The sequence below is a fragment of the Cyanistes caeruleus genome, chromosome 9 (genome assembly GCF_971803275.1).
Source record: "Cyanistes caeruleus chromosome 9, bCyaCae1.hap1.1, whole genome shotgun sequence".
Lineage (NCBI taxonomy): Eukaryota > Metazoa > Chordata > Aves > Passeriformes > Paridae > Cyanistes > Cyanistes caeruleus.
Genome location: NC_141709.1, coordinates 30,418,738 through 30,444,781, shown reverse-complemented (window position 1 = coordinate 30,444,781; position 26,044 = coordinate 30,418,738). Strand labels below are relative to the sequence as shown.

The 26,044-nt window shown below is 45.7% G+C and overlaps 1 protein-coding gene across 2 annotated transcripts; it reads right to left on the bottom strand.

Moving 5' to 3' along the window:
• Positions 1–760: 760 nt before the first annotated feature.
• Positions 761–18,854, bottom strand: LOC147651752 (uncharacterized). 2 transcript variants are annotated; one of them, XM_086841569.1, is made up of 5 exons: positions 18,631–18,854; positions 8,801–8,868; positions 6,585–6,714; positions 6,130–6,187; positions 761–4,701 (listed from the first exon to the last, which is right to left on the bottom strand). In XM_086841569.1, the coding sequence occupies exons 1-5, from the start codon at positions 18,714–18,716 to the stop codon at positions 4,516–4,518; spliced, it is 528 nt and encodes a 175-aa protein (XP_086697695.1). In that variant the 5' UTR covers positions 18,717–18,854; the 3' UTR covers positions 761–4,515. The 2 variants fall into 2 exon arrangements, with proteins under 2 accessions (XP_086697695.1, XP_086697694.1); XM_086841568.1 differs by having other exon boundaries at positions 8,801–8,889; positions 18,631–18,812.
• Between the last annotated feature and the right edge of the window lie 7,190 nt (positions 18,855–26,044).

Below are 26,044 nucleotides of genomic sequence, written 5' to 3'. Positions count from 1 at the left end.
ATGGTCTCTGTACGTTTCAGGTATCACCACAAAACAATAAAATGAAATATATAATATTATATATATATACACACATATGTATGATATATAATACAATATATAATTGGCCACTAAAAGCCAAGTTATTAGCAACTAATAATGTTAAACTAATAGATTACAGCTGGCATCCCATCAAGGTGTCTCCAACTTCCTGAGCACCAAGACTGAGCCCCTTCTCAGAAATGGACACATATGAGACATAACAGAAGTTATTCTTTCAATCTTTGGGAATTTAATCCAGGCAGCAGCCAGAAGACAGCCTGGTCTTTCTTTCTGGCCTTTGCCATATCTAAATATGGGTTAGAAAGAAGAATTTCAGACAACTTATTATAAAAGGGGCACGTCCCACCCACCTCATCAACTCAAGCAATCAACTGAAAAAGGACCAGAACTGATTTTAGGGCCTTGAATCCTAATTCTTTTCCCATGGTAACCAGTCATAAAATGGAAAACAGAGTCAAACATCCAGGGAGGACACCAGAGTCCCAGTGTGTGGGCATCACCATGGGCTTGCTCCGAAGAGATGTGGTGGTAATGCTATTTAGGAAATTGATTTCTCCCCACCCTCACTGTTGCATTTTACTATTTTTGATCATCAGGCAGGAAAGCATGAATAAAATCTTAATGTCATAGTCATTTTTCATGCAGGAAGTGACACAGGTTGACACCCAACCATTAATTTGACACGGGGTAGTAAAATCACTTGATTCTGCTGACAGAATTTCATAGGAATTAACCAACTTGAAGATTTATTGCCATCATATTGCTTTCACTGTAAAGGCTGGTATGAAAAAAAAAAACAACAAAATGGACCATTATCATTACTTATTGTAATAGGGATTTTTTGACCATGAAAACAGAGTAACTTAGGAAATCTCTGCTTTCTATAAACATCCTTTCCCCAGTTTTGCTCTAATTAAAAAAAAAAATACAGAGGGGTATTTTAGGAGAAGTAGGTATTGAAAAAGAGACAGAGAAATAGATGGGGTTTAATGGGATGTAGATTTTGCTTCCCCCGAAAAGATGAGGACATGTGCTACCACCAAAGGGATGGTGGCCATAGCTCATGTCATCAAGGATTTGGTTTTTCCCGCTAATCCAATGAAACCTTAGGAGTTCAAGGAGGTCTTTGGGCCTGATGAACACCTTCAGCTAGGCCAGGGAGAAAGAAGGACTGAAAAGGCCATGGTCTGCTTGCCATGCCGTGATCCTACAGCTCTCTTAGCAGAGCCACCAAGGCCAAGGGAAGGACTCTGGTGCACCCTGACTCTGGACTCATCCTCCTGGTCCCGGTCTGCAGAGCCCACACCCTCTTCCTTCGGTTAAACAAACCCTTGAGAGGCCCAAGGGCTGTCTCCCCAAGGAAGGGTTTGCAGCTCAGGCTCTCAGCGTAGGCGTGTTGGAATAACAACCGCGGTTGTGCGCAGGGGCGCGGGGAGCTCTGCCAGGCAGCAATCCAGCACACTTTCCTTTGCTCCAGCCCGGGATGGCAGAGGGGCTGCGCTGTCCCCCACCCTCCTGCTGGCCCTCAAGTTTCCCCTCCAGCTGGGGGGATGAGCAGGAAGCACGTGGAGATCTTTATCAGGCTGCAGGCAGCAGCACCACGTCAGGAGTGTGCCTGACGTGCTGTACCACCCTCCTGAGATGAGCCCCCCGAGCCAAGCCTGTGCTCCCTGTGCCAGCTCCCCACAGAGTGTCACTCAGTGCAGGGAGCAGTCCTTACCCCACCAGCCTGCTCCTTCATGCTCAGGGCTCGCTCAGCCCTCACACTTGTATTCCCAGAATTATTTAAAATCCTGCGGGAGATCTTTCCAGCACCTCCAGACAGGAATGAAACCTGGATGCTTGCACAGCCGATCTGACCAAGAGGTGACTGAAGCACTAATGATCAGCAGATGAAGGATGATGTTGGAGTTCCTGGGAATGGATGGCCTGCCAGAAAAGGAGGGCAGATCCCACAACAGCCATCCTTGTTCCATGGGCTGTCACCTTCAGTGCAAGGAGCACCACAACCACCATGTCCAAATCTGATTGCTGCAGCACCTGAGCTGACAAGGTGAGAGCTGATGTCTATTATTTTGGGCATAGCTGAGCATTAAAAAGCTCTGGTGACTCCTGGCTCACATCCCATCACCTTGGAGCAGGGTGGAGTTGGTCCTGGATCCACGATGCAGCCAAAACCCAGTTGCTGCTCCGCTGTCTGCACCACCTCTGCGACACCTCAGGGCCAGAATTCCTGCACAAACTGACCCACAGCGAGAGGGCCTCTGAACCAAGGAGATTTATAAGCTCAAGGAGATTTTGGGGGAGCAGATGTAGAGAGAGAGGGTCAAACAAGGTCACACTGGAAATATATGGTAGAAGCAAAAGGTTCGCCTGGTTGAGCTGAACTCTTCCTCAGTGGCAAAAAACATGAGACCATTCTTGCTCTTAAGAGTTTTTCCATGCCCTAACAAGCCTGGTGAGGAACTTAATGACATCTGCATGTTCTTGCCTGAGTGAGGACCTCATGATTTGGCTGGATGCCATGAAAAAAAAAAATGTCCAAAAGTTATGAAAATAAAGGTATTTATCTTCATTGTTAAGGAAAAAAAAGCAAAAAAAAAAAAAGCAAAAAAAAAAAAAAGCTGAGCCTTTTATTTCTCTCTCTTGGAGGATTAAGCTCACAGATTTACAAAGAACTGGTTGATTACCAAAATAAATACATTGCCATGCCAATTTATAGGACACAAATGTAGGAAACCCATCCAACCAAATCAGGCAAAGTGTAATTCATGTGAGAGCCCCCAGCATGTGCAAAGGGCACGGTGCATGTGGAACAAAGTACATGGGGAAAGCATGCTCAAAACCTCTATCTGCGGGAACAATTCCCAGTGCAGCATACAATGGAGCTATAAAATAAATGGTTTGGCTCTCCACTGGAAGCAAAGCCCAACTGTTCTCAATGAGAAGGAGGATCATGTATCTTTATAATGAGAATTCAGTCATTTTTAAATGTTGGCTTTGCTCATATCACCACCAAATCTGTCTGCGGGGCTGACAGGCTGCAGACTTCATTTGGGTTTCTAACTGTGATTATACATGGCAGTGATGGATACCACAGGGTTTTCTGGGGCTTAGGGTTTGGGGCTGGCCTTTGTTTTTCAGTTGTTTGGGGCTTGGGATCGAGAGAGCCGGTGGGGGTATTTTTAGTGTCACTGTCCAATGAGGCTTAAAGGGCTCTTTCCTTATTTTAGTAGCTCTGATAATGCACAGAGATGAAAGCAGCCCCTGAACAAGTTCTTCTTTATATTGGCAGAGCTGCCCCTTCTGTGATGAAACCCAAGAGCAGTTTCTGCTTTCAGTGCTCAGTGAGATGGAGCAGAACATGTTTACTGAGCCTGAACATACCACTGCCCTCAGAGGTGTAAGCACCACCCTTTGCAGCAAAGGTGATCCTCAGAGCACTAAAACATCTGCTTGCTCAGTGGAAAAACAGCCCCACAGTCATGTTAACATTCATGAGCGTGGCATATTCAGGAGTTAAGGAAACTTCCTTTCCTCTCTGTTGTTTCTTACAAGGCAGAATCACTTTCTGCAGCTGACAGCACACACAGGAGTGATGCATTTCACAGCCAGAGCAGCTCCTTTCACAGTCCAACCTGAAGAAACCCGAAGTTGTCCATTAGAAATGAAGCAGTCTTCACACAAGGCTTAAAGCCCCATTTGGAAGCTCTTTTTTCCCAGTCCAGCCTCAGACTGCAAGGCTACAGACAAACAAAGCACCTGTATCACAGTGGATGCAAAGCATCTATAGCAGCCCAGAGCTGTCCAAGACTTGACAACAAACTGGCACAGGGAGGGTATTTGCAATTTAAAAACTCAGTTTCTCCCAGTCTTTGCTGCTACTATTAGGACTAAAATGAAGAAAGTTGTCTGGTTACTTCTGGGGACACAAAATCAATGCTGTGATCCGTAGGGATTGCAGCCTGGACTAAAATGGGAAAGCCAAAGGGAATAATTTTGTCTTCTACAAGGTGCTTCTCCACACAACCTGGGGAAAACATCCCTGAACTTGTGACAAGAGGCATTTGGAAGCAGCAACCTGAGTATTTAGCCTGACTGGGGGCACTGTTAGGCAGACTGGAGCTTTGGTACATGTGAGAAAAGCGCCTGACCTGACACTGGAGCAGAGGAGACACTGAACTGACAACATGCGTGGAGTTCTCAGCATGTTCTTTGCAAGTGGATGTGAAGCAGCTCATAAAAGTGGTTCTGATCAGTTGCCAAGATCAAATGTTCTCGGCTGAGCTGATCTGGAACTCCACAGGGCTGGGTCTCATCGAAGAGAATCTCTCTGTAACCAGAGCATTGTATGGTTAAAGGCATCCCAGCCCTGCACAGGAGCTGGGTAACACCTTGGGTTCCAACCTTCTGTGGCCTTCAGAGCAGCAGTGCATGGCCAGGGAGTGTAAAAGCAGCTCAGGAACATCCAGATCACAACCACAGTCCTTGTGCAACCATAGAACCATTAGCACTGCAAAAGATCTCCAAGACCATCACGTCCAGCTGGTGACCCTGATGCTGCTTGTTCTTCACAGAAGTCTGGTTGCAAAGTTTCTGGGATTCCCATCCTGCCACTACACTGGTGGAAAATTTAAAGGTGATCATCACAAGTGCACCCTTGAAATCAAGCAAAAGCACAGTTAGCTCAGCAGCACACAGCTGTGCTGCTCCCTGTACCCCAGCAAAGTGCTGCTGTGCCACTGACCAGCTGCAAATTCAATAAAAGGCACAGCAAAGCCAGGCACAGCTCCAGTTCTCCCCAGCAGCATGACAACTGCTTCATCCCAGCACTTCTCCACAAGCTTTAGCCATCTGTCCACAGGCCTTGAGGCCTAAATAAGAGGAGCCTTCCCAGTTGCAGCTTTTGGAGGAGGCCAAACTCTCTGTACATTGTGGGTTGTGAAATATACGGACTCCCAGGCACCACATGAGCCTCTCTCTTCTGTGCAATATCACATGGCTTTTGGATTTGCCTGCCCTGTCCACCTCTCCCATGTGTTTCCAATAATTGCTCACATATGGAGGGGTTTCTTTTGTTTGCCCTGAGAAGCAACACGCTGTTGTTCCCCCGTTCCTAGATGAGGCTGCAGACGTACACATCATTTTTATTGGTGTGTTTTATTGCCCCCGCTTCTTTACAGCACACGCCACAGGTCTCCCCAGCCTTCCCTTTCAGGCCACTGTTCACCCTCGCCCCTGTTAGGTCTCCTCATTCCCCATCCTCTCTCAGTCAAAACAGGGGCCCCTAATTAAGAGAATGCCTTATAAATCTCTCTGCATCCAAATAAGATCCAGAGCCTGGCTGGGGAGACGGCCCTGGAGACAGTGGGTAGGTCTGGCATTCCTCATGCTGCACACGAGGCTCTCTCCAGCATCTCTGCTTGGCATGTGAGCTTTGGTCCCAGTGCTGACAGCCAGTGCCAGGACACAGCTCTTGTGCCCAGCATTTGCAGCAAGCAGATACCAGAGGAACAGCCTGGACACCACCCACTGGACCCACAAACCCTTGATTATGCAGAGCAAAGACCCAAACTGGGATGCTGACCCTGCAGGAGAGGCAGTCATGTCACCTAAGGATTCCCTGCAGGACCCTGTGGTGGGCACTGGTAGGAGAGGTGGGGTAGCAATCTCTCCCCCAAAAATCTGGGGATTCTGCTCTCCCAGAGATGTGGCCAGCAGACCCTTGGGTCAGGAGGTGAGATGCATTCAGAGATTGTTACTCCTCTGTTAGGGCACATCCTACCCTTAACACCCCCAAAAACAACCCAAAAACAGGATGGAGGTTCCTCCTACCAAGCCCTGCCTGGATGTGAGCTTGTTTTAACACTGACTGGTGCCAGGGAAGTCCCAGCTCAGCACATCCATCACCCAAGCCCCCATGGATGCACCCAAGGTTAGGGCTCTCTGCTCTCTCCATCAGTCCTCTTTATGCAGGGAATACAGATCTCAACCCAGACAGGATGACCCTGCTGAGACATCACCATTGCACTGCCCAAATTATGTGTGTTTAAAGCAGGAGGTGCAAGTACCACCCTGAAAACTCACAGTAACACCAGGAACCTTGCTGAAAACCTGCTCCTTCTGGGACAGTGGGGTTGGAGACCTGTAATGCAAAAAAACACAAAGGATATGAGCGGCCTGAGACAGAGAAAACCCACTCCACTATGTTACTTTTTCTGTGCTTGCTCACAGTCCTGACTTTTGATCAATACTGTGCCTGCCCAGGGACTTAAGCTCAGCCTGCAGTGGTGTCTCTGCATCACACTCACACACAATAATTTCCTCAGTGTGCACATCTCTGGAAACGCAGCCGATGCCAGAATTCCTTGATACCAAATCCCTGCTTGGGCTGGTGCCCAGTGCTCTGAAAAGGCCCTCAACATCTGGAAGCAGTGACACTGCACATCTGCATCAGAACTGCAGGATGGAGAGAGAACTACCTACAGGATCAGTTCTGTTGATAATTAAATCCTAAATAAGGGGGCACAAGGTGTACTCACCTTCCCCAGCGCCGTAACACTTGAGCTGACTCGTACTCAATGCTGCTGCTGGAAGCAGGAGAAGGAGGTGGACTTTTTCTTGCATTTGTAACAGAAGTGCAGCTGGGGAGGCCAAACAAGTAAGATAAACCTAAAGAAAACATCTCTAATTATCAAGGGAGTGATTTTGACTCTTATGGAGAATAAAAAAGCAGATTGTTGCACTTGTTGTCAGCGTGACTCAGGGGATTAAATCAATGCTCTGAACACAATCAGGATCTCTAGGACTGAACCAAGATCATACAAAGCTTCTTCAGGCTTCCCACAAACCTGTGGAACACATTTTCCCCTCAGACTTCACAAGGCTTGTCTACTACACCCAGCAAGATACCCTCCTGCTTCCAACACTGGTTTTCTTGGTACCTTCTATGGAGGAGCACAGAATACCTTGTGGTTTTGCTGGAAACATTCCCTCTTTAGAATTCTGCCATCATTTATACCTCAACATACAAGACACCTTTCTCCAAGCCACCTGACACCGTATTTAATGTTTATTTGGTGTTTTGTTTGGGGTTTTTTTAAGTCATTTAGGTTTTTACTACTAATGAAGTCCCGATTTCTTGGCTGTGGGGTCAGATTTAGGAGAATGGAAGAGAGGGCAAGAGGGAGTGTGAGCCCTCTCTGTGATTCCCCTCAGTGAGGCTGATCAGGCTCTGAAGCATTTAGGATGGGTAACAGGAGTTTTATCAACTCAACCAAAAGTCAGAGAAGCCAGGAGAATTTACAAAAGGATTACTTCAGCCGCTGGATTTGTGTACTGACACCTCCTGCTCGGCCCAGGGGACTATGAAATTTCAAAGAGGCATTACTTAATTTATGTATATTTTTTTCCCCTATTGTTTTTACATTTTTTGCAATGCGAAATCCCCGCTTTGATAGCCAAGATCAGGGATCCCGAGCACCCCACCTGCCCTGGCAGCTCAAGGAAATGTTTCCCCATGGTGATTTTGAACAGAGGAGACATCCAGACCAACAAGCCACTGCTGCCACAGCCTGCAAAGCAGCAGGAGCCACCTGCACACCCCGCAGGAGCCTCGCCCTGGACACAGCACAGACACACAGCGATTTGCACAAAAAAAAACATTTGCAACCGTGATTAAACTACCAGGTAATGAGGCTTCCCCGTGCTTATCTCTGATCTGAGAATTAGGCTCATTCCACTTGTGTTCTAAGGCATCACAGATAAACACTGCTTTGCATTCCCACTGACCCCAATCCAAAGCTTTTCCAAAATCAGGGCAGCAGTGCAGTAGCCTTCAGGAATATATTTTGGAGAGGGTGGGGCAGATTTTTTTTTTTTTCTGCTTTTTTTGCTAGGGAATAAACCAATTCTGTGGACACCCAGGGTTGAAACGATGAGAGATCTGGGTTCAAAAAAGGTTTTTGTTTCGCTGTAAATCCTATTTATGGCTTAGAGTGCAGCTGATACGCCGTTAGCTTTTATTTCATTGATAATTCTGTGATTGTAGTTGAAACCTTGCAACTTAATGAGCTGATGTTATTACTCATACTGTGTGGCCATCTGGAACCAGTTTGGCCAGAGAGCCCAAAGCACCACCAGCCACCTGTAATGCATTAAGCCTCAGCCCAGTACCAGCTCTGTGGATTGGAGAAGCCAGGCCTGCATAAATACTAACCTGTGAGAATGTAATTGGAGAAGTGATATTTAAGAACTTAGAGCTTGCCAGAAACGCTCATTCTCAGGGGAATGCAGGCAGAGGCTTAAAGTTTAAAGCCAAGTGGTTTTCAGTTTCAGCATTGTGAATCAAGAAAAATCATTGCATATGGATGGTCGTTGGAGTGTCCAAGCTGCCAGCTCTGTCCAAACAGACCAAGCTGTGCCAGGGCTTTCCAAAAACCAGGCTCTCTCCTCACACCTGAGCCTCACACTGCACATGGTGCTCATTTACCAAGGTACCACCTCCAGACATCGCTCCAAAGGCACTGAAGAAAAGAGTCAGTGCTCCAGAATGCCTTGCAGAACATCCTGCCACAATCATAAAAATAACAAAAAACAAACAAACAAAATTAACAAAAACCCAAAAAGCAAGCTCACAAGAGATAACATCCAACAATTTGGAAAAGCACAAGACCTGAATATCCCAATGTTCTGTTGCATATTGTGAGCAGACACAAGCAGCCTCTGAGTCATAAAAGAGGAGGAGCAACAGCCTTACCTGGAATTCTGCACCCCAGGCAGACCCAGCCTTGGTGGCATCCTGGAAGAGTTCCTGAGCTAGAGTCACTGGTGAACAAAAAAAACTGTCTGTGTTGGCAGAGACATAAATTAGCATGGTTAATTATCACAGCTCATTAGCACGGTTCATTAGCATGCTTGCTCTCTGCTATTCTTGATTTGCACTACCTGGGTATTTGAGTCACTACTCAGATTTCAGAGATTTGGGTAAAATACAATTCAAGTTAAATTTCCCCCTCCCCATTATGACTTTTCCAAATATTTTTGGCATTTCAATGGTAAAATATATATTGGGAATTGCTTTCCAGACTTTTCTGACACAAACACTGATGGCTGCAGCTCAGACAGGCTGTGACACTGACTAAAAGCACTTTTCCTGGGTGTTTTCCAATGGCTCAAGGACAATGGTTTCTCCTGCTGAGGCTTGATGGAGTTGGGCTTGACTATCCTTATGGGTCCCATCTAACTTGAAACATTTTATGATTCTAAAGCCCCTGGTTCAGTTAAAGACACACAAAACTTGGATGCTTCCAGGTAGGAATGCTAATAAATCAAGGAAAGCCCCTGCAAGGGTTTCCATTTCTGTTCTTCCCCTGTTTGTCCTGCACAAAGCAACTTTGCAGAGCAGATAATCAGGATGCCCAGTAAATACAGGCCTATATGAAGACTTGACTGGATACTTGAGTATTTTGTCTTAGAAGAGATACTTTAATGTTTCATGAATCCTGTGTAAATACACAAACATTGCATTTGTGTGAAAATCACATTTTATTCAGCATCTATGTCTTTCACACACTCAGGATGCATCACAATGGCTCAGCATGGCCAGCACCACCCAAAGTTCAACCACCACATCCATATGTCTTGCCTGGATCTAGTTTGTGTTTCATTTATTTATATTTTTAACACACTTTGGTGACAGAAATGAATCCGTTTTAGATGAAGGCTGCGAGTACCTTTTTCTTTTACCCCCGCCTAATCCTGAAGTGCTTTGAAATCCACACAGAGTCATAAAAGAGAAAAAAAAAAAAGAATGGGCCAAGGAGAATTTTTTCTGCTCTGGTTTTGATATAAGTGATGCAGTGCAATATAAAAAGAGTGTCTGCAGAAAGCCCACGATAACGGCAAAAGGGTGAAGATGTTTCATTTTAAACCCCAAAGTGTGGGGGATGTATTGGCTAAGAGCTGGGGGCAGCATTCCTCACACACAGAGGTTTTCCAATCCCATCCCTGCTGGGAAAACACCCTGATCTTTCCTGCCCATCCCCACAGCCAGGTGGGAGCTGCAGTGGAGGTGGCACATGCCAGGGGCCATCTCCTTGGAGAAGACATTGTCCCCTGGCCAGGTTGACAAAAGCCCCTGAGACCCACAGCACAACATGGACAACAAAAACAAATCCCAAAAGAAGAGATGAATTTCCATGTGGATGTGTGGAAAATGGATCCAGTGACTTTTTTCATTTATTTTCTTTATTATGTGTCAGAATATATTATGATAGAAATCTTTTTGGCTTGCAGTCTTTTCTTCATGCTTTCATTTTTTCATGATCCTTCAGACTACTTTTTTTTTTTTTTTCCCAAATTTCAGCAGATTTTTCAATATTTTGCGGTGGGGTTTTGAGTAATTCCATGCATAAAACTGTCCAAGGAATTTTTCTTTGTAATAGCTCTTCGTGGGTTGACTTCCTGCAAACATACTTGAGTGGGAGCTCCATCAAAAATGCTGGTGTCTCTTAAACTGGGTGAAGATTAGGATGGAAGGATAAAAACCCACAAAAATCTTAAAGCTTTTGCAAAAACATTTAGAAAAGTTACTTAAAATCCCCATATTTTCTGGGAAATTATTACTTTAAAAAAAAAAACAAACCAAAAAGCAATGTTCTTCTTTTTCCCTGAAATGTATTTGTGTCTTGGACTGTGATAAAAATCCCTCTTGCCAATTTTTTTTTCAGTCTGAGCATCCATAACTCTGCTTATACGGAGGCAGTGGGAAGAAATCCCATAAAAGCTGAGCTACTGGCAGGTGTTGCCTGGGGCAGGGACATTGGAACAAGGTTATCTTTAAGGTCCCTTCCAACACAAACCATTCTGTGATTCCACGATAATCCCTTACATTTTCTTTTTGTAAACGTGGGAATTCTACCCTAAATTTGCCTAAATTTTAGGGTAACCCTAAATTTTACCCTAAAAAGTCCTACTTTTCTCCTACTTTTCATTTCAAGTCCCTTATCCCAGGCATGCATCCCACATGTCTATTTGGCATTTTCCTGACCTTGTCACCATTCTCCCAACCCCTTCTCTTGCAATTCCACTGGTGTTTCTTTGATATATAAGATCTCTGAGGCTGGGATGGAATTTTATTTTTTTAATTCCAAATTTCTTTCACACTTAATCAGCCTCGAGGAAAAAAAATAAAAAGAGTGATATAAAAATAAAAGGAAAATAGAAGGAAAATAAAATAAAATAAAATAAAATAAAATAAAATAAAATAAAATAAAATAAAATAAAATAAAATAAAATAAAATAAAATAAAATAAAATAAAATAAAATAAAATAAAAGGAAATAAAATGAAATGAAATGAAATGAAATGAAATAAAATGAAATAAAATAAAATAAAATAAAATGAAATAAAATAAAATAAAATAAAATAAAATAAAATAAAATAAAATAAAATAAAATAAAATAAAATAAAATAAAATAAAATAAAATAAAATAAAATAAAATAAAATAAAATAAAATAAAACGAAATAAAATAAAACGAAATAAAATGAAATAAAATAAAATAAAATAAAATAAAATAAAATAAAATAAAATAAAATAAAATAAAATAAAATAAAATAAAATAAAATAAAATAAAATAAAATAAAATAAAATAAAATAAAATAAAATAAAATAAAATAAAATATAAAATAAAGCCGGGTTCTTGGGAGGCTCAGTTTGGAAAACATCAGTCACAACACCCTAAAATCCTCCCTTTTTCTGATAAATATGGGAGTGGACAGTGGATTTGCTCTAGAAATAGCAAAAATGCTTTGCTACTCTGCAGTTTTTCCATTCCCAGCTCAGATTTCCCCGAGCTCAGAAGTGTGGGCATGCAGGAGCTGCTCACAGGCAGCCCAGCATTTGGCTGTCAGGATAAAATTCAGCCTACACTCAATGCCTACAAGGAAAGAAAAATAAGGAAACTCATCTAGATTAACTGGCTCACCCAGGGTCCCACAAGTTTTCATTCACAGCTTTCCCTGCCAGCCTTGCACTGTTGTGAATTGAATGGTTCAAAGCTTTGCTCCTCCAGAGGCTTTTCCCTTCAGATAAAACCCAGGTTTATTGCAAAGCATCCCTGTGGCACTGTGCCAGCCAGGACTGGACATCTGCACACACCACACACACACACAGAGCGAGAAACTTGCTCCAAAAAGGGGGAGGAAAATGTTCCTTCAGAGACTGCACTGTGTTGAGTGGAGGTGCAAGGGCTGTATCTGTCCTGGATGCCTGCTCAGGGTCATCTCCAAAACTCTGCAGCCTCTGGGCCATCTGACTTAGCTCAGATCTGTCCTGTGGTTTCCCCCAGCTGTCCCAAAAGCAAAAAACATCCCCCACTATGTATAAAAATGCCTTTTCCAGAGGCAAAACCAAATTTCTGGTGTTGGATCTCTACAGAGAAGCCAGATCTGGCTCAGCTTTTCCCAGCAGCTGCCTTCTGCTGTTGTATGACTTGTACCTTGCTCCCATTCCTTGTGTGGTGCATGAAAACCTAGAAAACAAACCCATCATGATTTATAAATAATGTTGAGAGACAAAATAAACAACAAAGCAAAGCAGAGAGCTTGATGACACATCCCATCCATGGTCTGGCCAATCATTTTGGCACCTTACATCTTCAGGTGTCTCTGACCACAGGAGGGGGCTTGGAACAAGATGATCTTTAAGATCCCTTCTGACCTGAACCAGTGCAGGATTTAGACTCAAAAATGTGTATATCACCCCACAAAGTTTCCTGTGCAGCCCAGCACCAGAAACTGGGGAGCAGGGCAGGGATTCCCACCCTCCCAGCACATGAACCACTTGTTAAAAAGGGATGAAAAAGCAATACAAAATTACATCCCCACTGTGAGAAGAGCCAAGCACCAATGCTGCAGACCTGTGACCATTTATCCCATTCCTACTCTGGGCTTGCTGCTGCCACGCACTGCCGTTCATCTCCCGACAACATCCGCTCCCACTCGGACAGAGCAGAACAACACCAAGGGAAAAAACAGCACTCCCCATCCACAAACACATGTTTCTCTGCAAATATTTGGAGAACATGTGAATCCTCAAGAGAGCAGGGCAAAGCAGTGAGAGCGTCAGCAGCGGTTCTCATTGCCTTCCAAACCCCAAACACGAGCAGTTATGGTCTTTCTCCATGTCTTTCCTGAAAGGAGGGATTATTCTTGCTTTGTTCTTGTGGTGTGGGGATGTTGGGCTCTGCCTGACACTTTATGGGACTTTTAAACAGCAGGTGTGCAAGATGCAACCTCGGGTCAGTCAGTGGGGATGAGAGGCTGCATCCAGTCAAAGGCAACAAAACAAAACAAAGCAAAGCCACTCATTTCCATGACTTGCAGCTGGTGGTGAAAGGGCTGGGGTGCTGGGGCCCTCCAGGACACCAGGGCTGCTGGGATGGGACAGGAGGAGAGTGGCTCTGTCCCCATGGAAGCGTTTATGGAGTGGAAGGAAGTTATAACAGAATGTACCGCGGTTCCACAGAGCACCGCTGCTTGTGTGTGTGGGGTGGTTGGAGGATGGGGCCTGTGCTGTTCAGATAACCTGAGCTCCGTGCCAGGGCTGCCAGAGCTTCCCCCTGCCCCAAACACCCAAGGTCCCTTCAAAGGACCACACCTCTGCACCTTCAAAGCCACCGCAGGCTTTATCAGGGCCGCCGCCAAAGCAGCGGCTTTCCAGAGGTATCCAAAGGCAGCGGCTTTTCCCATCGCTGAGATCAAACACTCCCTCCTGCCTGCAAATAAAAACCTGGCTGGAAAACAAAGCAGCCATCCCCTGCCTGGAGCCCTGAGGGACAGCCAGAGCAGGCACACAGCCATGTGCTGCCAGCACAGGTCCCTTCCTCCGGCCACCCCAGCATGGGACAGTCCCTCAGGGAGGTTTGTTTGAGGGGATGGCATGGTTAATGGGAGATGTCTGTGTCCTGTCAGAAAAAGAACAACATTTACACGATTTATGTTCTGAAAAAAAACCAAAACCTTTTATTTTTTTTTTATTTATTTTTTATTGTGACTTTGGTGAGCCTGGGGTGAGTTCTGCTTGGGCAGCAGCAGCAGGTGCTGGGCTCGCAGATGGCAGAGCAGCCACTGAGCAATGCAGGGGAGGCTGGCACTGAAGGGATCAGAAAAGGGACCCTGCTGCTTGCTGGCACTGAGACCCAGTGACCACATCACCCCATTCTCTTCCCAGACATTCCCCCAGAAAAGCTTTTCTCACTCACCCTCCTTCAACCTGCATTTGGGCGGCTCTGACTGCTGCTCTGTGCTCCTGCAGGATGAGATCTTGCTCTGTGGTCCATCTTTGGATGCCCAAAAAAGGACTCACAGAGTCAGCCCTGCCCTCTCTGGACTGGTTGTGGCTTGCTTTTTCTCCAAAAACCTGAGAAGTTTAGGTTTCTTTTCTTTTTTCCCCCCACTTGCCTTCTCCCTTTGTTCACTTCAGACGAGGAGCAAGGCCCAATTTCACACATTCAGTCTCTACTAAAACATTATTCTGCCCAGGAAAGTGCTCAAATCACCCTTTGTATCCTGAATTTTTACCTCTGTGATGTGGAAGTTTATGTATCCTTGAAAAACCCACATCCCTGTTTCTGAGAGAGCCTAGAGGAAGCAATTCAGAGGATTGGGCAGCAGTATTGCTCGTCTCAATTGCAGAAAAAGGGTTGTTTTTCTTGCCCCTAATCTCTTCTGTGTATTGCATTTCCTATCTGTTTCATAAATGAGCAAATTTACTGTAGTCATTAGAGTTTTACTTAAAAATTAAAGGCAGGCTAATACAAAACTGTGCACATATCAACTTTGACTTTGCTTTTGTTAAGTCAGACGTTTCTTAATCAAAACCATATTTTATGTAAAGTCTGGTAATTTTAGGCTCTTTAAAAAAAAAAGAAAGAAAAGGAGTTAACCTTCCATTAAATATCAACCCCTCTCCATTGTAAACAACTCAGCTCTAGATCAGTGATGTGACATTTGCTTTCCCAAATGCAAGTGTTTGTTTCTGTCTTTTTATAAATGATAATGTCTCCGTGGCCTTTCCATTTTAGTTGATGCTGAGAAATTGAGTACAAAGACAAAGCCCAGACTGCTCTGGCTGCAGTGCTGGCCCTTCTGGAGAGGTTCAGAGTCCCATGCTAAGGGTGGCTCTGAGGTTCAAGTAGACCTCCATGGATTAAAGTGCTTGAAATCCAGAAAATTCCTCAGCAGTTCATTTGGAAGCCCAGCATTGATATTTTGGCCTCTGCATCGTTCCAGCTGGGGATGCAGAAATGCTGCCATGTGCAGGCTTCAGCCAAGCCCCAGGCAAGCTTGGGAGTCAGGACTATGCCTTCTGTGAGGTATCAGCCTGGATGATAGAAAAACATGATTTCCTAGAAGCAGCATAGGCTGGAGACAAATGTTGGAGAAAAAAGGCCACCCTGGCTTGCAGGCATGCTACACCTCGCAAGGGGCTGCTCCCTGTGTGCAGTGCAGGTCTCCCATCACAAATTCCACCCTTCAGTCCCATGAGGAAGGCTCTGCTACCATCAGAGACTTTAAACAGTATTAGATGCCTGTGTTCATCTGAAACAATCCCTTATTTTCCCTGGATTTGCAGCTTGCATAAGCCTCATTCTTTACAAGGTCCTCAGTTTCCTCTGCATTTTTGGGGGCCTAATTGCCTTTCCAAAACAGGACCCCATGCAGAGGCAAGGGCAAAGCCCCTCAGAGCTCACGGCAGGACTTGTCTTTAAGCCTGGAAACACCAAGAAAACCCTTCCCCAAAGCTGTGGCCTTGGTGGCATGAGTGCTATTTCGCTCTCCTCCTCTGGAATCACCGAGATTCCCAAACAAGGCAATTACCCTTCCTGCTCAGTACCAGGTCTGAGCACACACATTTCCTCTTAGGAGCAAGTGCTGTGTTTGCTGGAGCTACTTTTGCCCTGGTCAGGTCACAGGAAAGGGAAGACAAGCACTGCAAGGTGAAATGAATCCTCACATGGGTCAGGTCCAGGAGAAATGGGGTCAGCAATAGGAAAATGCCAGCACTAAATGAAATGCCTTCCCATTTCCCCCAAAGCCTACTGCAAAAGCTTCCAAGCTGCATGCATTTCATGACTCTCAGGTTTGAACCTGAGGCTGTTGATGCCAATCCCACTTTTCCCATTTTTCCCCACTATCCCCTGCTGGGGCTCTGAGCTGCTGCCTGACACAGGTATTTAAACTGCCAGAGAAGGGATTGATCCGTGTCCCTGCTTCAGCCACAGGCTCCCACACTGCCACAGGGCTAAAAATTAATCAGTGGTGCTTAAATCAGAAAGCAAGATGTGCTTTTTCTCTCACTCTGCAGGTTTGAGTAGTCACAGCAAAAATAACAGATTTGTTTTGTTTCTTTCCTCAGCTTATTTTAATCCCCATGTGGATAGTTATGGAATTGTGGTAGCACATTTCTTGACTCAAAGTATTCTCTCAGAAGCTGCAGCCCACTGAAACCCACAATTTTTCTCAAGAAACAATCCCTCTCCAAACAGCAGCCCCAGTTTCATGCTCATAAATAATAACAGTAGAGAAAGAAGAAAAGTCTAAATAAGATGGAGAGAGGGTTCAATAACAACCACAGCTGGCTTTTCAAAACAGCCTTACAAAAATGCTGTTTGTACCACAGGTCTCAGCTGGACAATATGAGGAATGTCAGGAATCTGATTTCTAGAGACCAGTCTTTGGGGAGAAGGCAGTTTTTAGGACATACTTGATGATACTGATCCTGAGAGCAGTCCTATAAATCACAGCTGACTCAGCCCAGCAAGCAGCTTCTCTGGAGCTCCAGAGCCATGGCAGGGGATGTGAACTTCTCTCTTGCTTTGGATCTGTGTCTCTTACACGAAAGTTTATTCCAAAACCCAAGTGCTTTATGAGTATCTTAACTTTTCCAACCAACAGGAGGAAGGTGTTTGTGCTGAGCTTGTATGTCCATGGGTTCATTTGGCTGGTGCACCAGAAACGAGAGAAAAATAACATTTTTGTGGTAGCAACTCCAACTTATTTACACCAATGTGAAAAAATATTTACTTCCAGCACAAACAACCTGCTTGTGGTGATACAAGTGATTTGTGAGTTGTCCTCAGCAGCAGCAGCAGTTTGATCCTGTGCTGAATTGGCATTTCTAAGGTGTTTTATGGGGTTGACAGCCATTTTTGAAGGTGAGGAAAGTGGGAGGTTTGTCCCCAACCTGCACCCTCCTGAGGGAATTAGGAGCTCTCATCTGCTAGGATGACATGACCCAGTAATGATTTCCCCCCCATCTTTCCTTCTTACTTTCATCTCCCCACTTAATTTTCCTCCTCAGCACACAAAATCGCTGCTTTTCCCCCCTGACTCAGCTCCACAGCCCCGTGGGGCAGCAATGAGCAGGGTCCCCCCTTCACCAGCATCGCTGACAGCCAGGGCAGTGCAGAAACTGCAGGAATTCAGCCCAGTTTCCCACATGGCACCTCCTAATTGGCAGCACCGAGGGGCAGAGGTGCAAAGGCATCTCCTACTTGTGTGGACTCCCCCAGCCCAGGGATCAGCTGAGCCATGGAAAGAGACATCCAGAGGGAATCCAAGACCTGCTGCTGTGACCAGAGCAGAGATGTGACACAGGAGCTTCCTGAGGATGGAATAATTAACATGCTGACTGTCCCCTGGGCATGCCAGTGTGAGGGGAGGTGACCCTGGGAGCTCCATCTCCTTCCTGCAGGAGGTGCTGGCCACGAAGCCAAGGGTTCTGCAGGATGGACTATTGGCCTTCCCCCTTCTCCCAAAATTAAACAGCACCAAGAGAAACAACTGAATGAGGCTGAGTGTTAGGAGACATCCCCATGATGTGTGGCCTGTGCAGGAGGGGCATCACACCACAGCCCTGTCACACCACTTTCCCCAGAGCCTGTCCCACACCATCTGCACCAGGGCAGGGAGCACAGGCTATTTCCCGTGGCAGACCCCCATTCCCAGGGGAATGGGCACCACAGGCAAAACCAGCAGGTTCTCCAGAAACATCTCACGCCCACAGATGCCACAGAGCTGTTCCCTTGCTCCTTCATCAGCTCTGTGTGAACACCCTCCCACCCTCCTTGGTGGTAACCAAGATCTCCCTCCCCGCACCAAAGCCCCAGCTGCAGGACATCGGGGTGTCTTCACTGCTGCTGCCCCATATCTTCAGTCATATCCTGCTGTCCCCAGTGCCAGTGGCTGGATTCCCCCTGATCCAGCACTGCCCTGAGTGATTAACCCCCCTACACCACCCTGCAGAGGACCAGCTGGATGGGTGACTTGAAAGCAGCTTTGCTCCTGACATGCCTGGGCTTCGCCTGGTGAGACCGAAGGGTGAAGCTGAAAACATAACTCACCAGAGAGCACATTTTTGCATTTCAAAGAAAAAACAATTTTACTTGCTAATAAATGATTTGTTTATTTACCCTTTCCTCCCAGAGAATGGTTTCATGGCTGCAAGTCCAGATAACTTATGCTTGTCTTTAACCCGCGCGTGACTTCGGGGTCACCCACTTGGGGAAGTGTAGTATTTCTTACCCTGGTAGGCAGCAAAAACAGGCTGGACTCTTGCCAGATGGGAGGCTTGCTGGAGACACCCAAGTGGCAGTCTGGCTGGTGGCCATGCAGAGCAGGGAGGTCAGGGGCCATCCATCAGGTTGGGTCCTTTCTGGGTGAGCAGGCTGGAGTAAATAAGTAGTTAAGCTGCCTGCTCCATCCCTGGAATTGGAAAAGCCATTGGGAGTGGTGCTTTCAGTACAGCACAAACTGTCAGCCCAGTTTGTTTTGTTTGCTAATGTAGCCCAACAAGAGGCTGGTGGGTAAATGCAATCAGCTTGAGAACACTCAGTTCCTAGACAGGTTTTGAGATGTGCCCAAGAGTGACCCCATTTCCCTGGACTGCCATGAGGGCTGGGGTTTTGGTTTGTTTGCTTCCCCTTTGCTTTGTTTCTAATGCAGAGCAGACCTCATTTATTGTAACAGGAAAACCGAGGGCTCTATTAAAGTCATGATTATGCAGCTGCCAAGTATTCAGGGTGTTTGAGTTGGGGTTTTTTTTCAACAAGAAAAATCCCCCCGCTCCCCTTCACAGGTAAACCTATTAAACACTTTTCAAAGGTCAGTTTTTCCTCCCATCCCCCTTGTGCCAGAAACAATTGCTTCATATTTTGGTAATTTTGAGGTGAAAACAGCAACATCTCAGCAACTCAGAACCGAAGTGCCCCTATTCAGGCTCTCAATGGGAAAACAAAATTTCCCAGTGAGACATTTCAGTTTCTCCAGGAGCTCCAGCCACCACCCAAGGAAAAGGCTGCAGTGCTCTGGATGCCCTCTGATTAATCCTCCTTGCACCCTCAGTGTACAGAGGGTATTAACCTCAATTTACAGATCAGGAAAATGAGAGAGGAGGGAGGTGAGTGACAGCTGTAATGAACACACTGCTTCACTCAGCCAAGGATTACAACCCATGGACCCCCAGCTCCCAATTCCCTAATTAGCAAATGGCAGAGCTCCTCCAATGGACCAGAAATGAGTCTTTTTGGAATAAAACAAAATATTTCCCTTCAGATGCCTGGGTTCCTGCAAAATACCTTGCTGCTGATGGTGATTACCATCCCTGCTTCTGCCACAGCCACTTCTCCTGGTTTTGCTGGTGACAAATTCATCTTCAGGGAGGAAATATCTGCTGTCACACCACGTCATAGGAGGAAGCATTACAGAAATGCAGCTATTCAATACTCTTGGGGGATCTGGCTGTGCTGGGGGCTGCTCCTCCCAGGCTGATTACAGCTCCCATGCTGGTTTATTTGCTGAGTGTTTAGGTCTTGGTGCCAATGGAAACCCAGTTTCATCCACCCTTTTAATTTTCTTTTTTCTGGCATGAGAGCATAAATTTGATTAAAAATTAATTCAAGTCACCTCAGTAGCATTCGAGAGTTTCGTATAACTCTGACAAGTGCAAACCAACACTTCTCAGTAGATGGGATAATTCTGTGCACATGCTGCATGCAAACAGCGTGTCTTGGTTCAGGCAGCAATCCCAGCCAGGAAAATCCCAGTGGTCCCAAAGCACTGCCCATGACAGCTGATTTCACTGTTACATCTTTCCTAGCAGTCCAGAAGAGCAGCTCACAGTGCCACAGAGAAGCCTGAGTATTTATGGCCACATCTTACCCATATCCATGAAATATTTCTTATCTATGCACTTTTGAACCTCAGACTTCCATGGATGTTTCGGGTTTAGCTGAGTGGTTGGCACATTTTCCAAAAGAAAGTTATTTGGTTGTTATTTCACTGTTTTGATGACTTTTTCCCCAGAAAAAGAATAAAATTCTATAAAAACCTGTAAGCTTCACAAAACTTCTATCAAGAAGAAGCCCCCTCGACAAAATGCATTCTGATTTTCCTGCAACGGAAGGACTGGCTGGCACATTCCATCCTTCTCTTTCATTTGCAATACAATGATGTAATCTTAGAGAAGGGAAAAAACACTTTTACTGGTGAAAAAAAAAAAAAAAATCAGTTTGTTTTTGGGTTTGAGATTTTCTTCCCCTCTGGAAAAATGTTTTCTTTCCTGTAATTTCAGAACGTGTTTTCTCTAATTTCAGATTTTTTTCCATAAATAACAAGTCTGATTCCTGCCCTGCTCTATTGCATCCTTTATGCAGGATCCTCCCAGGAATGGCATGCCTCAAGGATTAAAGAGATGTAATGTTTGGAGAGAGATAAAGATTAAGTTCACTCGGTTCCTAGACCTCATGCCGGCTCCGAGCACAAGACTGAATTTCACTTTGTATGAGTTATCACAACTGAAACTGCTCTTCGGTGGAAACCACTCTGCAACCATCCATTTGCAGTTGTAAAAGTCAATATATTTAAGCCTGCGGTGCATAACAATGACCCCTATGGATCCTCCAACGTTTTTCTTGGATCTGTGTAAGCCTGTTTTTAATATATTACTCATCTAAATTGTTCCTGGGACTTGATTATTTGCTGGAGTTAAATATCCAATCTTTAAAGATTTTTAAGCATGTGCACACTGAATTCCCCACTGCAATAAGCTTCATTTAGCTCAACTAAAACTGCCTTGCCATAAAAAAATGCTTTAAAATATCCCAAACTAACTGCTCTCTTGGTTGGTGGGAGCTCCCCAGGCAGGATTCCTTAGTGATGATAATCTCTGGTTTTGGCTGGCTCCGTTTGGTCCCTGGAAGAGTAAAAATCCAGTTTTCACTGAGCTGCACATGGAGAGGGCACAGCCACCCCCTCTCCCCTGCAACATCCTTCCCGTAGTACATGGATACTGGATGTTCCCCCAGGAAAAAAAAAAATACGTGGCAAGCCAAGCGATCTACAAAACAATATTGATTTATGCGGTGTCTCTGAAAAGCGGATGAAATCACCCCGGTTTGTCGGAGCCAGGGCTCTTCACATTCCCTGCAGTCCCCCCAGCCCTGGAGAGCCCCCCTCGCCTTCCAAAATCCCTGCACACCCAGCCCAGAGCTGGCTCCCTCCCTTTGTCACCATCAGCTCCTGGGGCACAGCCCCATTCTAAAGCCCATCAAAGGCTGCTCAGCCTTTGCCTGCTTTGCTTCCCAAGCCCCAGCTCCTTTTCATCCTGCTGGTGCAAATTAGGGAGCAGCCTATTGAAGGAGATGAAGCTGTAGCAGAAAAGAACTGGGCCAAAAAAATAAACCTGAATCAGAGTTCAGCAGGCGGCTGTTCTCTGTTCCTTCCGCAAAGAAGGAGAACTGGGTCATCCTGAAAATCACTGTACAAAGCCTGGCATTTTTCCCCCTCCTCTCCTATATGGAAAGGCAATTGGGCAATCATGCGAAAAAATGCATAAAGTTCAGCAAAATGTGTATGGAGGGGTTTTCTTCCCCTCCTCCTCCTCCTTCTCTGAGTAATCCCCCCTTTTGCTCCACAGCAATGAATACTAACAAGGTGATTCCAGCGTGTTTTCCGGTGGTGTTCCTAGCAAGTGCCAAACATTTATTTCCAAAACTTGAAAGTTTTGCAAATTGTTCGTCTTTGTGGCTTTGAAGCCTGGGGGAGCAACACCCTAATGTATGTGCCTTTGATTGATTTTTGTGGAGATGCAGAATGTCCTTATCTCAACCATACAGTCAGATTTGACCACAGAGCCTCCCTACAGTTTCAACAGCTTGATATCCAGAATTAATAAACCTGATAGGTACATGCTTTCACAACCCCCTTGTCTTATTCCCCCAGGGAAAAATATCATCTACCCTATTGTTGACTGCTTGGATTTACCCCCACAATATCTCTCCCATCAACATGTGATTAATCACCTTAATCCAGCAGGCACCTCTCAGGAACTCAAGATCTTTTACAAGCCCTAATTAAGCCTTGCAACATCCCCATAAAATAGGTTGAAGCCAGGGTTAAATGATTTGCCTGAGGTGACAGAGTAAATCAGAAGCAGGGACAGAAATGAGATGGAAAGCTGCACAGCTCCCAGGGTCAATGCAAGATACCAAAATCTCTGTATTTCTCTCTGAAGATGCTACAGCCACAGAAGCCATGGCAGCCATGCCCTGAGGCTTCCCTAGCTCTCAGGAATCTGCCTCCATCCCTTCAGCCTGAGCATCACCAGCGAGTCCAACACTTGTGTTTGCCCATGGTCCATGTCTGTGCTTCCCCATCCTGTGAGCTGACAGCTGAGCCCTGCCCCAGACCTGTCTTTCATGAGCCACTTCTCCCCATTTGACACCCAAACTGAAGTCAGACCTTTGTCACTTGGCACATCATCAATTCTAGGGCTCTAACCGGGAATCAGAGCCAGGTGTGAGGATGTTGGGATCTGGGCTTCTCTCCCCTTCCCTTTGGAGGGGAAAATCACATCAGTGGAGGTGAATCCAGTGACATGTTCTGGGAGGCAAAAGCAGCAGAGGGAAAATCCATAACTTTTTTCATGGCCTGGGTGGACCCCTTGCCAGGTGTCTTTTTGTGGGACCTATTTTCTAGACTCAGAATAAGTCTCATGCAGGTGGTGGGGAGGGCTGTCCATGTGCTCTCTTCTTTCTCTCCTCAGAGTTATGAAACACAGTGTGGGTTTCTGAGACTGATTTTCTTTCCTCCCGAGAAAAATCTTTCCTTTGTTTTTTCCTTAATTTGCCCCAGATTTTCACATCAGAGTCCAACACTAAACAAACAAACCAGCAAGATGAGCTCAGTTGGTTAGAGCATGGTGCTGATGGTGCTGATAACTCCAAGGGTGTGGGTTTGATCCCTGTTTGGGACATTTACTGAAGACTTGGACTCAATGATTCTTGTGGGTCCCTTCCAAATCAGAATATTCAGTGGTCCTCTGAACTCAAAATCAATGTTCCCTCAGCTGCTTTAGTGGTTTCCTCAATGACCCTGCAGCAAAAACAGACTGCCAGGGGTAGGGAGATCTCCCAGCTGTATCCAACAAAGTGGGCTCTGTTGGGAAGCTTAAATGCCCACAAATCCAGGAAAGCATCCCTTTTCCTGGGCAAACAGATTTCCCTTATCCTTCTCCCCACTGCTCATGTATCTCCTTCAAGGTATTCCTAAAGGTCATCCAAGGAGATATCATTCCTAGAAATCATTCTTCCTCCCCCAGGGCTTTACATCTCCTCTCACAACCTTTACACAGCTTGGCATAATACTGAATAAATAAAACATGACCAGTTTATGAGGAACTGATGGTCTGAAGCCCTTGGCATGCCAGGTCAGCCAGGGACAGCGGGAAGGAGCGAGAAGATCATCCCTGTGCAGCGTTACTGAAAATTTTAATAAGAGCAAGGAAAGCCAGCACATCCCCACTTCTGATGGCATCTGTCTCAGCTGCTTTCTTGGGAGCCAGCTCAGATCTTTGGGATTCTAGTTTCTTGGGGGCCAGCTCAGATTTCTGGCATATATTTAGGCTGGGGGGACATCCCAGGGACATCTCCCCAAAGAATTTAATTACTCATACATAAAATGTTACCCCCTGGGCACAAAGCACCTTTCCAGCCTGGTCCACCCCCTGTTCCTGGAGATGGGCAGCGTGCCAGCTACGGGGACAGAAGGCTGGTGGAGCTGGTGGCCCCACATGGCATCCCTGGGGACAGCCTTGCGTGCCTGCCCAGGTCCCTGCTCCCAGGAGCAGCTTGTGTGCAGGTGTGCTCTGCTCCCAGCACTGCACCAACATCTGGCTGAGTGACACACCACAGCACTCAGGCATCCCTGCCTCGAGAAATCTCCTGGGAGCTGCATCAAAAATCCCCCTCTGCTGCGCAGTTGTAGCAGCCACCCCATCACACACAAGGCTGTGCACGATCAGCACGTGAATTCCAGAGGCTCAGATCATCCCTGTCCAATGCTTCCCAGCTCTGGAAGCAGTTAATGCACAAGGTGCCAGGAAATGGGGCTAAAAATACGCTGCATGTTTGCTCTGTAGAGCATGCCATGCTTTCTACACGGCTTTTTCAGCGGGATTCTTCAAAACAGCCCTTAAAGAACGTGGGATTGTTTTTTTTTCCCCCTGCACCTATTTCAACATCCCAAACAGAGCCACAGGCAATGGGTGGGCTCTCCCCTATCCTCCTGCAAGGCCAGTGTTCTCAGTTCTCTCAATTCTTCTGGTGGGTTTTGCAACATTTGGCTATTTTGAAACCAAGATAAATTTCCAGACCCATGTTTACAGCAAAAGGCTTGAAAGCACAGATCCTAAACCCCAGAAGGCCAACAGACACCACTCTAATTGCAATGTTATCCTAATTCCAACTATTTTAATTAAGCACTTGGATTGGCAATAGGATTGTGCTTTTTCCCCCTGTCTTTTGGAAACATTTCCAGAAATATGAATAGTCTCAACAGCTGGGCAGGAAAATCGGAAATCAAAAGTGTGCAGAAAATGCTAATTGAAATGGAACCAAATTGCAGAAAGCTCAGCATTTTCCATGCCATGCTTTCCTGTCTGGCTTGGCTGTTCTAAATTCACCTCTCCATGCTGCAGCAGGAGCTGGCTGCCAGCATCCTTGTGCTGAGACTTTGGGAAGAGAGGTTATTCCCTTTTCTTCCCTTTTCAAAGACACGGGTCAGAAAGTGCTTCCTGCATGGATCTGATGGCTGGGTACAACCATTTCCCTAAGCCAGCCTTGGAAGGGTTGCTGTTATCAATGGAGCAAAATAGCACTTGTTCCACAAAAAAACAGCCAGGAAACAGTTAATCCCAATTAGCTCAAACCAGCAGATACCGTTCTTTATATTTTGGCAGTTCTCGTTTTTTGAAGGAAAAAATATGTTTGTGTTCTTGGAGTCTGCCTGAACAATAAAATCAGATGCCAATTTTCTGGTCTAAATTAGGTGAAAGACCAGACTTTTTATCATATGTGTGTGTCTGTGTGTGCTGTTGGGTTACATGTTTATTTTACTCTTCTGTGTATTTACCAGGGAAATCACAGCCTGCCCTGCACATGGCTCAGCCTGGCAGAGGAACACTGAGGCTGGAAATTCAACCTGGCACCAGGAACACCCGAGGCACTATCAATTGCAGAAGGAGATATTGCCAAAAGATAAACATAATAAAGTCAGTCATTGTCAGCATATCAAGCTGAAGCCTTTCCAGGGTGGATGAATAAGGGGTTTAAACTTTTGCACTGGTTGAAGTGTTTTCACGTCCGATTTCAGTGGGAGCTGAAAGACATCCAAGCCCTGGGCTTCAAAGAGGCTAAAAATCAAAAGGATTAATGAGTGGTAAAATACCATGGGAAAAGAAGTGAAGCTGGCACATCCTCCATGGGACATTGTCCATTGTGAGCACACAGCCAAGGTGCAGGCAGCACTGGCCCCGTGAGAGGGGAGGCAAAGGAAAAGGCAAGGAAAATAAGCACGTTTTCAGCTCCATTCCACACGCTGTTCCCACCTGCTGGGGTCAGCCATGGGAGCCTGGCCAGGGGAGGACAATGCCATGTCACCA

Bases quoted from the DNA above. Each gene is read 5' to 3' on its own strand.
- LOC147651752 (XM_086841568.1), bottom strand. From the start codon at position 18,716: ATGGCCACCAGCCAGACTGCCACTTGGGTGTCTCCAGCAAGCCTCCCA. The intron at 8,890-18,630 runs GTAAGAAATACT...CTGCCAACACAG, and splicing joins TGTTTTTGCTGCCTACCAGG to ACAGTTTTTTTTGTTCACCA. The intron at 6,715-8,800 runs GTAAGGCTGTTG...TGTTTTCTTTAG, and splicing joins CCTGGGGTGCAGAATTCCAG to GTTTATCTTACTTGTTTGGC.